Source organism: Strongylocentrotus purpuratus, unplaced genomic scaffold (assembly GCF_000002235.5).
Source record: "Strongylocentrotus purpuratus isolate Spur 01 unplaced genomic scaffold, Spur_5.0 spur5_scaffold_8, whole genome shotgun sequence".
Classification (NCBI taxonomy): Eukaryota; Metazoa; Echinodermata; class Echinoidea; order Camarodonta; family Strongylocentrotidae; genus Strongylocentrotus; species Strongylocentrotus purpuratus.
Window position 1 is genome coordinate 12,974,509 of NW_022145614.1, and position 16,650 is coordinate 12,991,158.

A 16,650-nucleotide genomic window follows, 5' to 3' on the forward strand; every position below is an offset into this window, starting at 1 on the left:
CCAAAATGAAAAAGGCACGCGAATCAAGTCGATTCACGCTGCACTGCGCACGCCAGCAGCGTGACTTGGAAACCCATCGCAATGCCTTCAGTTTCTTGCACTTTTCCCATTCCTATCCTTCCACTTGCTATCTCCCTCTTCTCCGACGAATATATAAAAAAAAAACATCGACGAATAAGTGAAATTGTCACAAATCGTTCCAATAACGATTACTGGGGTACATAGAATCTCATTGCTAAGTCCGCCATGTCCCGTTGCATTTGCTCGTTCTCTCGCTGCTCTCGTTCGACTGTACGCCGAAGCTTCGTGCGTCGATTTTGAAACCAGATTTTAACCTGGCGTTCGGTCAGTTCGAGGACTTGAGAGAGCCATGCACGGCGCTCACGGCAGGGATACATACTACGCTTGAACTCGTCTTCGAGATGGATGAGCTGGAGTTTGGAGTAAGGCTTTCTCTTGGCTCGACAACCATCGCCATTCAGGTCTTTTGTTAGGCCATCTATAAAAATAAATGAAAGAAAAGAAAATCATTAACTATGATAATGACAACAAAAAAAACGAATGAAAAAACTTTTTGTGACAATCTACATTATCGTCAGCATGGCTAAATCGTTTTTATGTTCAAGATTGACAAAAATTTATAGGCAGTGCTCTTAAAAAATTACCATTCGATTGCGTACAGCGTGGAAAACGAACGAGAAAACAGATTAGATTGAATGAAAATCGAAATCATCTAAACCAGTTTGATTGGTGAAGATATATGTGCGGTCTGCCACGTCGACGATGTGGGGTTAATTAGGTCAAGGGTTGAATTTCGACGTCAAGATCCATGCTCGATTGTGATTGGTTGGTGGAAGTTTGTTTGGGGTCTCTTCCAAGCGTCTTCGTCGACCGTTTTGAGGGTGCCTGTCGGGGCGGGGCTCGATGAGAACTTTTCGATTCCGTACCAAAATAAATCACAAATAACATTTTTGTTTTTTAAAGAAATACGTCTTCAAATTCGTTGAGCAGAACCTTCACTAATTTAAAATGAAATATGAGAATATAAGTTACCTGTATTTTTATTTTTTAAATCCTGTATCTTTGTATCGTTTGTATCATTATCTTAAGTTTGATCAAGGTGTACACAAGTTGATTTGGGCTACATTGTATTTTTCTTGTTAACATACAAAAACGTTTGGCTTGTATAAGATCTAAAAGGAACTTCAAACTTTGAAGTAAAATGGAAGGAAAAACGTACACATTGTACAACTGATCTTATTGGAGAAACGCAATCACCTTCAGGTCAAATACAAAAGGTCACGTTGCTAACATACAATTTATGGTGCCACAGTTTGTATTCCTAACATTAACAACGAGAATGCTTTATTTCTAATCAGTATGAGATCAAATTTAACTAGACATTTTATGAGGCATTTTGTTTTGCACATTTTACAGCAATAAAACGTCACCGAATAAAGCAGACCATTCGGGAGACATATGGTTACAAACAGAAAAGGAAAAAAGGGCAGAGAAAATAGCATGAGTGATTACAGATGGTGGTACTTTAGTTCCGAAATATTTCACTCAGCCAAGACTATTAACGTGCGGGCAAGAAAAATATGAGAGGAGTAATGAGAATCAACAGAACTTTTTGAAAGAACCTCTTCCCCTCCCCCACCTTTCTCCCCTTCTTTCTCTCTTTATATTTCTTTCCATCTGTATATCTGTCGACATCGATGTACTCCGAGATAGAAAAGGAGAGGGAGAGAGAAAGAGACAGATGAGAAGAGGGCAAATTGTTTCAATACATTTACAATTAAATGGATGGAATAGCTACCCGAGATAGAGCACCTTCGCCCTGAGGGACTATTATTCGAGTTATATCTGCGCGAGCCGAGAGTTTGTCTTGGATCGAGAGTCGTAATGCGGCTCGCGAGCGATGGATTAAGGGCCGCTCGACGATACCTATGGACATCCCGCTGCGTACCAGGACAATGACGATGACGAGGGGCATCATCGCGCTCGCTGGTCATTCGACTGGCACGCGCCGAGAGCGAGATCTATGACGGCTCATTAGCGAGTCCGCGACCGCCGATGGCGGTGATGCCCTAACGGTACGCTGAAATCACTGATCACCAAAGTTAACTCGCATGACACTCCGATGAGAGAAATTTATTTTTCATTCCCCGATGATAAAACATTTTTTTTCTTCCCTTCAGTTCAATGTTTTGATAAATAATTTTAATAATGGTAATAAAAATACAATAATGCAACTTCCTTGTTTAATTGTTTATTAATTTGAGAATAAAATTATGCTTATGAGATGTAACAAATCCAAACTAATGATACATTCCAGAAAATGTGGGGTGTACTGAGAGCGGGTACATTTAAACGTCACCTTTGTAGCCATGAATTTACGCAAGAACAATTAAGCAAAGAATGTTGCACATGAAAATGTTTCGGAAAATAAAAACGTTAGAAATAAGGTGACGAAATTTTGTTCTTACCTAATTTTTCTGGCGTTGATTCATTCGACGAGCTCGTGTATGCCCTTGTACTACTTGTTTCTGATGATGGTGAGAGGTCCTCGCGTACACTCCGTCGTTCACACGACATCGAATTGTCCATATATGTATCAAACATCGACGACGAAGTCGAGTGACCCGGTGATCGCTGCTGAAAAGATGTCGGAGTTGAAACTGTCGGCGAAGAAGGCACAAAAGGTGGCGAGCAAGTGGTAGGGGATGATGCCAGAGGACCGGGAAAGGATGGGCAAGGGTATGGGCGAGGTGCTACGGGCCCGTGATCGGCGGCGTAAATGCCAGGGGCGTTGGTGTACCAATTCCCAGTCCCTATTCTGTCGAAGGCATCGTAATCGGAGCAGGGGATGAGCGAGGTGGCATCGAGGGAGCCACGGTAGGCATCGCGGTAACAGACGGCATCACTCGAGGCACAATGTTGCATATCCATGCTTATAGCCCAGCGAATAGCTCCTCTATTTCAACGCGACTCTCTCGACGACACAACACGGTCTGCTGCCTGTACCACCAGCGCGACTCAGTTATACTTTTGCGTCTGGTTGGATACGCGTAAACACTCCTCCTAGTTGCTAGCAGCCACACATCAATCATTACTCACTTCAGCTCAAAGGGGCAGTATTAAAATCCAATGACGGTTCAAATCACTTGCTCGGACAGTACGCCTTACACGCATCCGTCCTTACACATGGCCTCGAACAATTAGGTCGAGCACTGGACGCTCTGTCTAATCCATGCACAAATCCACCAATTCACACTGTCTTGCTTTTAAAATTTCAAAATTTTTGATGAAAATGAGGACAAAAGTATTTATTTGCAATCCCTAAATCAATCAAAAGTTCCTAACTTTGACCATTTCCGATCAATGAGCCTATGATGGTACATACATAGTCGCAGAAGTATCCATGTCCTTATAACATGTATCTAGACATAATTACTGCGTCTTTCGCACCTTTTAGAAGAGAATGTCATCGTCGTGGGTTGTAAAACTTTAAAGACGATCCCTGAATTTTCACAAAATAGCACATCTGCCATTCTACAAACGCAGAATTTGGAACCCAGGGCGGGACATTTGAATAGAGACGACCCTGGATAGAGCCCGACAATCAGTCGTCATCCCATGGTTGTCACGCGGTGGCATGTTTTTAACCACCGTCATTTTCATTCATATTGATCGGAAATGGCTATTTTTTCATTTCATTCGTTGAAAAATATTCTGAATTTATCAAAACTTTCATTAAACTGCCGACAAAACGCGTCGAAATATCGAGAAATGGAGCTCAAAGACAGCGCATGCGAGCTGTGTCGGCAAGGGTGCCGAGACGCTGTGGAGGTACCTTACGCCCGGTATGGGTGACGAATGTCTTGTTTTTGAGCTCTAGATGGCGCTTACACATTAACAAATATGCTGGGCAAAAGATGATGAAGTTTTGGGGCCATTTTTTCTCTTTCATTTGCATTTTTTCTGGTTGAAATTGAAGAAGAACGAACAGATTTCGTCTAAACCACAGTGTGCCGATTGATTTGGACTTCAACCCTAGGGTTACCCTGAATGTTCCTGAAATTGCCTAATTTTCTACTTTGAGCTCTTGTATTCGGAAAATCATGCTTTAAAGAATATCTTGATGAAATTCCATTACATTCTCTGGATAAATTTTCTTTCTGAGCTGTGTCAAAATGTTGATGAACAGGGTGACGACGAGCACTGGTGAATGAGGAGCAATAGGGTACCCCTACTCTTGCTTCCCGCACAGCTGCTGGAGGCGCGAGTGCATTGTAGAGCACGGGGTCATTAGTTCAAGTTTCATACATTTGTGGAGCAGCTTTTTGCCCTAGAAATCCTGAATTTCACACTTCATATATTCATTTTATTCTCCAATGTTGACTAAAGCTATGCGAGGTGATATGGCGCGATTCCCCTTTGCACGTCAACCCTACCCCCTTGGCTATGGAAAAGAAGCTGGTTTCCTAAGGAGAGTAAAGAGTAGCAAACACACAAACGGGACTTTTTCAGGCTCGTTCGCAAGTATTCATTTGTTGACAAATTAAACAAAAAGATTTTAAAAAAATTGAGCCAAGATTTCGAATACTAAAAATCTCATTTGCCATTTCATTATTATAAAAAGGTATTTACTTGTTTGTGTACGGTATAAATCTTAATTGATTAATTAATTATGTAATGATATGTACGTTAATGGCACTGGGTGAAAGTCTGGTCATGTATAAAAGCCGAGAACCCGACGCGGCAGAAGCACTTGCGACCCAAAGTTTTGAGGGAGAGGAAGGCTCGGCACTCCAAAAATGTGGCATTCTGGCGGATATTTCAGTGATTTCTTCTTATTGTGGAATAACACCCGTAGCTTGTGTCTCACAGCATTCATGTTGCCTGGAAACTAGATGTGTGGAGTCATATTAACAGTGAAATGTCTTGATCGCTCAGGTAGACAAAACGCTTTGCCTTGTTGCCAGGCCAGGATCCCGTCATCTCCTAGCCGCGTTGGCAGACAGTCGAGTTACTGCGTGAGTGTGCGGTAAGTGGTAGCGTGTCGTCTGCTTGGCTTCACTACTCGGCCCTGTATACATGCTCTCAAATGATGCACCACAATACTATAAGGCGTCGAAAGATAAGATTTTTTCTTCTTTTCTCTCATCATGCAATTCGGGAACATGATTTTTTTTGTTATATGCCATCGGCGTTAATTTAGCCGTGGCAAAATGATAACAAGAGAGCAAAGCCATTTTCATTTCAAGTTTTGATTAACAGGTGGTGGGCAAAGCTTTGATAGGGAGTAGGAGGAGGGAGATATGCTTACACGCTGACACGACTTGATTTTCACATTTTCAAACTTTAAAATGAAAAACAATAAATTAAAAGAGCAAAGAGGGAAAAAATAATAAATTATTGGGGAAAAGATGTCCAATCAGAGAGTTGAAACTTTCTATGGGGGTGATTGTAGCGACATGACTTCGATTCATGAGAGAGGTCACACAAGTAAACAGATGGGGAAATAGGGGGAGGGGCCGTGAGAGTGTGTTGTCATTCTTTCACATACATCTGTGGCTTTACTTCCCAGGGTCTAATTAAACCAGGAAATATGCGGTTTTCTTTCCAAGCGTTGCCGTTGAAAAATACAAAACCAAAATTTCAAAAAACATCAAAGAAAGAGAATCGTGGCGAAATGAAAGTGGGTATCGTTTCATGACACGCATGCTGAAGTTAATAACAAATGCTTTTTTTAAAGTGGCATGCTGTTGCATTGCAACCAGCTTAATGTTCATGAGAAACGGCTGTGGTTTTTAAGTGAATCAGAGCGTCACTATCAAAGAAATGAAACTTGTTATTTGAAAATGTGATGTTGAAATAACAAAATTATGAATATTATCTCGGGTTTTGCATATCTGTATAATAAATGTCCATGTTTGCCTGTATTATATGGTTAGGGAGATCTTTAATGTGTGATAATTAGATAATTTTCTCTTAAATCGGGGCTTTGATAAATTAAATCAACTGAATTTTATGGAAAATCTAAGATCTGCTTTCGCATCTCAACTCCATTGCCTGCATGATAGAACTTAGATCTGTAGGATTCCTCGTGTTTGGTGGAACTTGCGAGCACGTGCTTTTCTAACAAATTAGTCTCTTACAAGTCTTTTCGTCATAACCCCTCAGTACACTTATTAAAACACCAGTCTCTTTTTTTGCTCCTCAATCTCAATCCAAAATAAATCCATATCTCTTTGTTCTCAGTTCTCCATAACTTTCTACTCTTCTGTTCCTTCCAGTAATTTATTTCTTTTGTTTGAACAACATGCGATGTGAAAACAACTGCCGTTTTTGTCTTCGCGTCTGTATAGATCTGTTTGTTTAGACGACGAGCTTTAATGATACCATGAGCATGGCAAGGGGACAGGAGTGGGGGGGGGGGGATGTACTTGAAAGCTTTGTTCGGCAGAATATATAAAAACATAAAAACACGTATGTATTTTAAAATGACGAATGGATAATGATTACCTGATGTAGATGATGAATATACATCATAGATGATTAACATGTTACCTTGATTATCTTTTCCAAATGTTTTCGTTTATGCGAAACTAATGAGCCTTGCATAGGACCATAAAATGTTAGGATCGATCCTTTATCATTGCCCCTCAGCATGACTTTCAAACGATGCCATACAAACCCAAAGAAATATAATACGTCACCTACTATTCAATATAGTTTGGATTCTGCAATTATCGATTAACTTATTCGAAGAGTAGAAGACCGACAATGCAAATTAGGACCCTCGGAAACTCATTTGGGTGTGTCGATACATTAATTTAATTTGCCTTTGGCATGTATGTTGACGAATACTACCAGTAATCGCTTACAAATATTTGCTGCAGGCCTATAAGCCATGGGTTTGAAGATGCTACCAATTTGTAGTGCAATGTAAAACATTGTAGGCATAACATTTTTCAGACAAAGAGCGGTCATGAAAATATGCCCTGCTTGGTTGATTTGAGTGAACGTAATAATTTTTAGCACATTATGCAGGGGTTTTCACGCTTATCCCCCATCTGATGTCTCGCATATTCCTGTAACTCTACTTTGATTTCACAATGATTTCCAGTTTTTAACGTAAACTCGCAGCTTTATGTAGAATTTGCCTCTTAGTCGTAATACTCTACCCTTTGTACCTAATACGAGTTTACTTCCTTATCATCCAAAGGATTCAAGCAATACGTAACAGAGATTATAAGCTGGAAGAAGAAAAATAATCGAAACTCAAGGGGTGAAGAGAAGGATTTCATTTAGAATAATCCGTGTGCAAATCAATTTTCAGAAAACCAGCACCAGCTAAGAAACCACTGGGATCTTTGAGCCTGCCTGCCATGTTAGACCTACATCCCTGTACCTGCATCCCGTATATTTAAATGAATAAACTCATACATTATATACATATTACGGAATGGATTTATGATTTTGAAAGAGTAACAAGTCCTCCTCATCTCTAGCGACAAAATATGTTGACCCCTAAATGACACCAGACACTAATGACAAAGGTAGGATGGGGGTAGAGCGAGGGGGAGGGGGGGGGGGTAACTCTTGCCCAACAAGCCTTCCTTTCTTCTCGGGCGCGTCCGCCTTTGTAAGATCTAGAGCCCCTCAGACATGACATTGGGACATTTATGTTATCCCTGTAGATCCCAACGAGTCACTTTATTTGCTTTTTGTGCATCAATGCCATGATTTTGCGATCAGGTTGGCTATAAATCGTAATATTGCAACAATAACGAAAGAAAAAGGAGGTATTTGAGGGGACACCCCCATTTTGGAACGAAACGGAAATCCTATATGGAAAAAAAAGTTGTGAAATAGAAACCTTCCCACCATTTGGTTTCTTGTAATAATAGCGTGCTTTCATGGTCATGATAGTGTGTGTAGAATAACAGTCAACTCCAACATGTTTCCGTTGATCTTGAATACGTGTTGTTTTACCCTCATTTTTTTGTATTTTTTTGTTTGGTATCCATAACGGATGCTGGGATATGATTCCGTGTACGCTGATGTGCGTTTTTGGAGGTAATGGGAGCTGTCACAAGAAATTGGGGTTGGTTTGCAAAATGGAACCCGAGGAGGGTGCCCAGTGGGACGCTTGTGAGACCATGGGGTGTGCTTATCGGGGCTATGTTTACCCCCCTATGGGAGTCGCTTGGCTTGGGCTGCGTTCGGGCATCAGATCGCACCTGTGCCATGTACATTAATTTCAATTTTTCTTTATCCTTCCCCCCTTGTCTTTTCATTTCGATTCCGTGCCCATTTTCAAGACTGTGTGCTCTCGTTCCTTGTTTGGCCTGAGGGTACGTGTGTTTAAGAGTGATATTATTTATATTTTAACAGTGGCGGACATATTTCCAGAGGCGGGGCTTATACCAATATTTCCTTTTTACAAGGAAAAGGGTGTGATTCGTTTTCATATACTTGAGGAAATCATAGTATATGTTTCAACTCTGATTTTTAACCGAGTTTGCAATGGTCTGGCGATGTTTAGTGTGTGTCTCTGTTGCGAAAGAAAGTTAACATAACGAAATTGAGCACTGAGTGTGTTACATGAAATCATAAAAAGACTTCATTTTCAATCAAGGTCGAGAATTCATGATTACCAATGATTGATTATGGTCATATATATTTAATACTGTAAACAATGTTAATTTTTTTTTTAAGCCTGCAAAATATCTAGTTGGAATAAATGCTTTACATGTGAAGATAATTCTTCTCCAATTTCATGTTTTTTCTCTTTTTATATAATGAATTGAATTGCACGTTTTTCTCACATGATTTTAATTCAAGGGTTTTTATTTAGCGCCGATGTGGGCCGACGTACACTGAAAGCCAACGCTTATTATGTCCTCTTTCAAAAAGTTATCAGCGCATGCTCAGGAAGTTTCACAGTTTTTACTCAGTCTAGACAACAAGCATCAACAGGTCTCGTATGTACAGTCGTAAAATTATATGTGATTTCATATGAGTGATATACATTGAGAGAAGGAGAGATATATAAAGAGAGCGATGGAAGGTAATGGACGAGTGAGACTTCAGTCATCTGCTAAAGCGCTTTTTAAACGTTTTATTTCACCGTTTACGCAATTTATGCGTGTTTCCTTTTGTAATATCAAGCCCTTCTGTTTGTTGTTTTAGTGGCAAATTATAACGGTTTAATGATTGATTTAAACAAGGAAACATAGCAGGGTCCTATCCCCAAAGGGATTTGAAGCAACCTGTAGCTCATGTGGATGTAATGCGAAAAACAGGAGAAAAACTAAAAAGATGGTGACTGGTCTGATGTAATTATTACAGACTTCCTTCTCCTCAACCTTGCAATGTTCTCGCCGAACCGGGGACGTCCCCGGTTCCGCGCGTCTCTCCTCGTGTGTTTGTCTGTCTTCAGCTTCGCTTTGTCCGTTTCATCACTTTCTTACTATCACTTTCGTCCTTTCAAATATTACCCTTTCTTTCTACCCAGCGATGTCCAGTTTTCAACATTCTCCTTCATTTTATTCTTTCTTTGCCATCTATACTAATTATAGCTCTTAGAGAAATTGATAGCTTATCAAATTGCTATTAATTTCGGGGCTGTTCGGAGCCCTTTTCCTCTGTTCAGCCCTCTATATGCCATTTGATGTGTTTCTTTTAAAGCTTATCTATACGTTTATAGGAGGGATAGGACTACCCTGCAAGGTCACTGGACAGGTGGTTATCTCATCAAATCAGCTCTCAATTAACATAAGACAAAGAGGATCATGGGGGACCATTGGTCACCGATTAGGCATTGTTTTCTATATAGAGGGAGCAAGTAGCTACAAGTAGGACAGTGTGGCTTTAAATATTGAATTACCTAAAACTCAAGATCATGAAGATTGTGTCTTGTACGCCTACCCTGCATCTGAATCTGAATCTACATCTATACTCTTCCACTCTAAAGGACGAATGAATTGTTTGACGCGTTTGCGTATAGTTTTATCAGTGACTTTATTCCCTAAATTTAGTTTACTTTTAAATTGATCTGTTGATTACACTTCATATATTTAATTTCTTTCTATGCTATAAGTAGTTGAAATTAAAGAGAACTATACCCTTGCTATTGTAAGGAAAGCTGTATGTAGCTGCTAATGAATCCTCGTTTCAACGAAATGAAACACTTGAAAACGCGAACAACCACATTTCTCGCTCTCACACTCATCATAATTACTCTCACACATTTCTCCGTCTGGTGGCATTTAAAAAAAAACTTATCATCCCTCCCTCTCATCCGTTCAGAGTCCATCTGTACTTATCTTCTCCCTTAGTTCTCCTTAATTCTCCATTATGCTTTTGTACTTATAAATATCTCTCGTAAATATCTCATGATTATTTGCATCACCGTTGAAATAATTTATGATATATCACATCCCACCTGCGTGTTCCAGCACAGATTTTAGGGGAAAGTAATTCTATGCTTAAAGATAAAGATGAGTTCTGGGGTGTTTCACAAAGATCCAAAATTGAACTTGGACTTAACAATTATGGAAAGTCGTTAGCATATATGAAAATATTTTGTAAAGTTATTTTTAAAGGCGTATAATGTTGATTCATATCATTCATATTTTCTATTATCAAGGAGATTTCAAGTTCTTGATGTGGAAATTATAAAATGTCTAAAATACTTGAATGTTTGCTTTTGAATATATTTTATTTTAAGGCTACAAATGGCTCTCCATAATTTTTAAGTCCAACTTAGAGTTAGTTTCTACTTAGGATCTCTTTACATCGTGAAAGAAACTGTCTCAAACCAGTCGGGAAAGGTTCATTACGTACATGTAGTAAATGAGAATTGGCGTATACTGTGAAATTTCGGAAATCATTAACTGATAGTCGATTCAAACTTGCTAGAAACAGGTATGACTATATAGTATATACACACATGTAGTTAGAAAGTTTAATCCAAACGTTCCAGCTTGATCTCATGTTTCAAATACTTTCAAGAGCAATTCTATTCAAGGGACCTTTCTTATTATTACATTCTTGCAAACTGATATACTGTACAAAGCATGAGAGAGCTCAAATCATTTGTCACCTTTCGTCAGAACTCAACTTTCTCCTCAAGGAGAATGGCAATAACTGCGGCTTGGCTTGACTGTTAGTGTCGAGGCGCGTGTTGAAAGCAATCAGAATCTGGTACTTCCTTATTCTCTTCTTGTGATAGCTATTTATTTTCCCGGGGCAGCTGATTCCACAAAGTCTGGCTAAAGACATAGTGTGTAAATTCATGTAGAAGTTTGCCTAAAGACAGAGCTCATTCATGTACCGTATACTTATCACCTGTCTTTTTCCATCATAGATAGTGACATGGAATCACCTATGCTGATACGAATAACATTTCTAGTATAGTGTCGATGGTTGTATTTGAAATATTAAATTGTATTCCCCCCAAATAAGGATTAAAAAAAAAATGAATCCATGATTTGAGATAGAATGTCATATTCTGAATTGAGTCGCAAGTTTAGACTATTACATGTGCCTTCGCTTCTTTGTGTATTTGTTTGCTTGTTTGTATTCGAATTTCGTTTTTCTTATTACCACCAGCAATAACTTAAATTATTGCAAAACGAGAAGCTTACTTGATCCATATTTCAGGATCAATCAATTATTCACACAAAGAATTTTTAAAAATACAAGGAAAGAAGTGCAGGGCATGCATCTTTGGAATGGCAGCTCCGAAATGATCTGATGGCCAAACCGTTTTTATATCAAACTGGACGGAAACATTTCCATTCTAAAGAAGGTATATGGGAGAGCATGAAGCATTAAACAGAGGTCAAAGGTCAAACTGAAGAAGATGAGCCAGCCAACCTCGGTGATCATCAAGTTCATCACCTGAAAAAACCCCAGTCTCAACACCAGACCGACCCCAAATCGACCGATAATTGACCTAATCTTAGCTCGTGGTGGTAATGTAATTTTGGTTTGGTCTTTTGTCGATCTGGACAGCGTTTTCACGAAACCCCCATAAGTACAAGTTCACCAACAACCAATTGCAATGCATGTATTGAATTTAACACGCGTTTTAATGGGGTGTCGGTGAACTTGTACTTACATGTATGACGGTTTCATGAAACTGTGTCCTGCTGTCGTTTTTGTCAGTGTGACAGGGGTATAACTCCTTCGCAGAAGAAGATCACGTGAGATACCAGGGTAGCGTCTGGTGTTGTTTTCGAGGGATGTTTGTTAATGGTGATGGCATAGACGTTGAGCACAATATCGCGGAGGTAGAAGGGGGGGGGGACGCTTCTCCAAAGCTAATCTTTTGGCACCTTATTACAGTCACAATAAAAACAAATCATTAATAATAGTATACATTTAAATAGATGAGCTCTTTTCAAGAAGGAGGTTGTGACCGCCCGAATATTTGTAATTCAAAATCTTTCAAATGTAGATCTGCAGCCCCAGAATGTCCCCTTACACGTTCACGGTATGTGGGACGAAATGTTAGTTTGGGTATTAAAGCATCTGTTATCATTTTGTGAATAAAATCGCCTGAAATACTACATTGTAAACGCACAAGCCAGGGAAACTATTTTGGTAAGTGCATGAAACAAACAGGTAGCAAATCCAACTACCCAAGCACATCGACTTGAAATTCTACCACACAGTGATCCCTACATCCACCTCTTCCAATTCCTCCTAGTCTACCCCCATTGATCCATCTTCCTCCATCTCTTCGCGTAGCTCTCTAGAGCTGCCATTCCCAATAATCTTCCGATGAAACATGTGTTCTTGTATTGATCCAAACAGTTGCAATCTGCAGATGCAATCAGAACCTACGGGGACCAGCCAGGCACGCTTCTCTCTAAACTTTTTCAGATTGGACAATTGATTTTGCAGCCCCCCTCCCTTCATGCCCTGTTTCTGTCCCAGCATTGACCGTACTTTTCAGCACCCGTCGCACTTTTGAATTTTGTTCACCCCCTCCCCTCAAAAAGAAGGAGGTGTAATGAGAACGTGATTGAAACCTAAACATTGACATTTATAGACAATGTATATGCTTCCGAAATATTTCTGTTTGACTGCAGTGATCATCGGTTCGATCATGGACCTACCATGGTTCGATGGTTTCACAGTTTAATCCGTCCAATGTCAGGAAACTGGGGATTTAGCTTTGTCAAGATGAAAACACATAAATAACTGATCATATCCGAACACCGGTTCATATTGGTACCCTGACCGACACAATAGCAGCAAACCAAGAGAGTGCAGAATAGAATGCTTTATGATTCGAGTTTTCACACTACATCCTCCAAGCTGTACATTGCCATCCTCTGAAGATAAGAGTTAATGAAGTCTTAAAATTCACAATCAGTGGACAAATTAACTGTTCCGGTAAGATTTTACATCAGATGAACCTCTTCAATCTGTAATTTAAATGTAGTCTTGTAAACCATATAATTCTTGACTATGTCAAGTATAAACATACAAACATGCACACGTCCACGCCCACAGACATTAACACACCCGCTCCCTCACATATACGCTCACACACAACGAAGACACCTATAACATTTTAATTTGGACAAATAAATAAAATATTCTACTACTACAGGTGTCGGCTTCCACTTCCATGTTTTCGATATCCTTTTCTTCTTTACCGCAAAAATGTAGAAATTCTTTAATTTCCTTTCCTTAAAAGTGACGTTGTCATACATGTGTATACCATCAACCATTTTGGCAGTTGCATGTGTTGTTTATGTCAAGTAAAACAATTATTATTTTTGGTCGGTGGTCGTTTTTTTATTTCTTAGCCAGCTGGTCACTTTTAACGCATTTAAGTATATTTACCATGTTCACGAATGCTTGACCTTTTGGTTTGACCAGTCAGGTGGGAAAACAATCTGTCCCCGGGCGTACCAGTTGTTCATGGCACTTAAAAAAAACAGACTTCAACTTGAAGGGGGTTCGGTAAATGTTTCTATAGCATTACCTTTTTTTAAAGAAACAATGTGCAAAGCTGCTTAACTGTTTCGTCATCTAACATAAGGTGTACAAAATATATGCTTAAATCTACTACCGTGATCTTATTTTAATCATTGATAAAAATGAAAGTATATTATGTAAAGTAGTTGTTATTAATATAAATCGATAGCAGCTTGATATAAATCACAACTCTGTTCCAAAGATACATGTGTTTGTAAACTCAATGACTCTGCAAAAGATATTAGTCCGACACCAGACCGACAACATACCGAAAGAAACATTACATTACCGCCAAAAGCAAAGAATCGGTATAACTTTTCTTCTACGACAAGGGGAGAGGGTGATGTGGGTGTGTGTGTGTGTGTGCGCGCGCTTTTGTTTCTTCTTAGAAATAGAGAAAGAGAGAGAGAGAGAAAGAGAGTATGGTAGGGAGTTAAAAATAATAGAAGAATCAATGGAATGTTAGACTGGATGACATACAGGTTGTGCGCATAATAATGAGTTGAGAAGAGAGAGAGAGAGAGAGAGGGTGGGGGGGGGGGGGCTTTAGCTTATTTAGCAGTGCGTGAAGTCTAAATATAGGAGCTCTCGTGTTTGAATGCCATTTTTTTCCTTTTCATTTCCGGCTTGGAATCTAATGACTTTCTAGGAAAAGAACATTTTTTTTCAAGTACATCCCCTTTTCATCTTTTTGAAATGTTGGGGAATAGTCAGATATCCACTTATATCAATAAATATCATGTAAACGCAATAGGACATCATTAGTGGGGTTTTGTGTGTGTGTGTGTGTGTGTGGGGGGGGGGGGGTGGTAGCAGCAGCAGCAGCAGCAGTAGTATTCGGTAGTTGTTGTTGCTGTTCTTTAGATTATTTACAGGAAGACAAATATTTAGTGAATTCTTCAGTTTTTATTAATCGTGTTGGCAGACGCTGTCCACTTAGCGCAGAAGCGTAGAGAAATTCCTTTCTGGAACCAACAATAACGATGCCTTTCACAAAGAACTCTTCACACATAAAGATCGAAAATGAAAGTTAATATTTTTCATTTTTCATATTTAAAATAGTTATATACAAACCAACAAATGCTTAGAACATTAAAAGGACAATGGTAAGAATGTTCTCATGAATGTTCGACCCTTGGTCTGATGTAGATGATGTGAGATTTGAAGTGTAATCTTTACGGAATGTGAAGGAGAAGATAATCTAATCCCAGTTAGTGTTGGGAAGCTTCTTTTGTTTTTCGATCCTGAATTCTGACACGTATGGCAAGAGACAGGGATTCATGATTGACAAACCGTCGCAGGAATACGAAAACACTGTTGGTCGGGAAAAGAGAAAGGGAGTGTTTAAACGTGTTTTTTGGATTAAGATGACTATTTATGAAATTCGATTGTATTCAAGACTCAGTTCAACCCCCCCCCCCACCATGATCTTAAATCCAACATGTGTTTTTCAGAAAATCAATAGAATACTGACCATAGACTCGAAGTAAACGTGTGTAGATCAGAAGAAACACTCTTCTACAAGCAACTGCGATGCCTGTTCTAGTTATTAAAACGTAATGACATTATGATTACTCAATGCCGAATGCATGCCGTATTGTCTTTGTTCCATCAAACAAAAGATTTAATTTAGAATTGATTTGTTGTTGTTTGTAATGAATATTGTTGTATCATCGGCTGGTGACTTTTCTTTATTCCAGCAGGTTTTTTTTTTTATTAGAGAAGGGTAAAGATGCAAGTTCGTTCCCCTTTGTCTTGCCAATATTGTTTTTCTCTTGGTTTGTCTGTTAAAACAAGCAAGCCTTCCCCGTTTATGAGTTATGACCTCGCTACTGCTGCCATATCTCATTCTTGCCCCCCCCTCCTCCCCGCCCCGCCTCAACCCACTCCTCTGCCTTTCTCTTTCTCTCGATATGATTTCTGGTGTCTTCCAATTTTTTGTTGTAGACACTGCTGCTGTCTTTTAGAGTTATATAATATATTATTATTTATCATAATATTTTTGAAAGAGGGGGAGCTTGATCGAATTTTGAATTTTCAATGCGCTCTCGACTATCTTTGACTGTATGTTTATATGTTTGAAGAAAAAAACCTTCAATCAATCAATCAACCATATTTTGGGAAGTTTAATACTCTTATACTTACAGTGTACCATGCATCCACCCCTTACGCTCCTTTTTAAATATTCCCACCCATGTCTTATCATTAATAATAACAATTACAAAATATATATATATATATATATATAATAACGTTTTTAATGATGATGTTGATGATGATAACAAATGATTTGAAAAATAGCATTAACAAATAGCAATGATTTGGTTTAATTTATCCAGGGCATCCTCATAAGTAATAATACTATTCCTCATATTAGGCCTGCAATGTGTATAACCCCGGCATGTTCAGCTATAATAATAATAATAATAATAATATTTAGCTTTTATATAGCGCTTAATACATATGTCTCTAAGCGCTTTACAAATATATTATTACCCCGGTCATTGGATTCAGTGCTTGCCCGCACACACTGTGTGCACAATCTCCACTCCCTGGGGAGCATTCTAGCCAGGCGTTACGTGACGCTCAAAAACTGTTTGACCAACAGATGTGGGTAAAACAACTTATCCAATGTTG

The 16,650-nt window shown here is 39.1% G+C and overlaps 1 protein-coding gene across 1 annotated transcript; it reads right to left on the bottom strand.

The window, feature by feature from the left end:
• Nucleotides 1-209: 209 nt before the first annotated feature.
• On the bottom strand, nt 210-2,952 carry LOC115920249 (homeobox protein Hox-A10-like). Its single transcript, XM_030975635.1, has 2 exons — nt 2,490-2,952; nt 210-499 (listed from the first exon to the last, which is right to left on the bottom strand). The coding sequence occupies exons 1-2, from the start codon at nt 2,950-2,952 to the stop codon at nt 210-212; spliced, it is 753 nt and encodes a 250-aa protein (XP_030831495.1).
• Nucleotides 2,953-16,650: the final 13,698 nt, after the last annotated feature.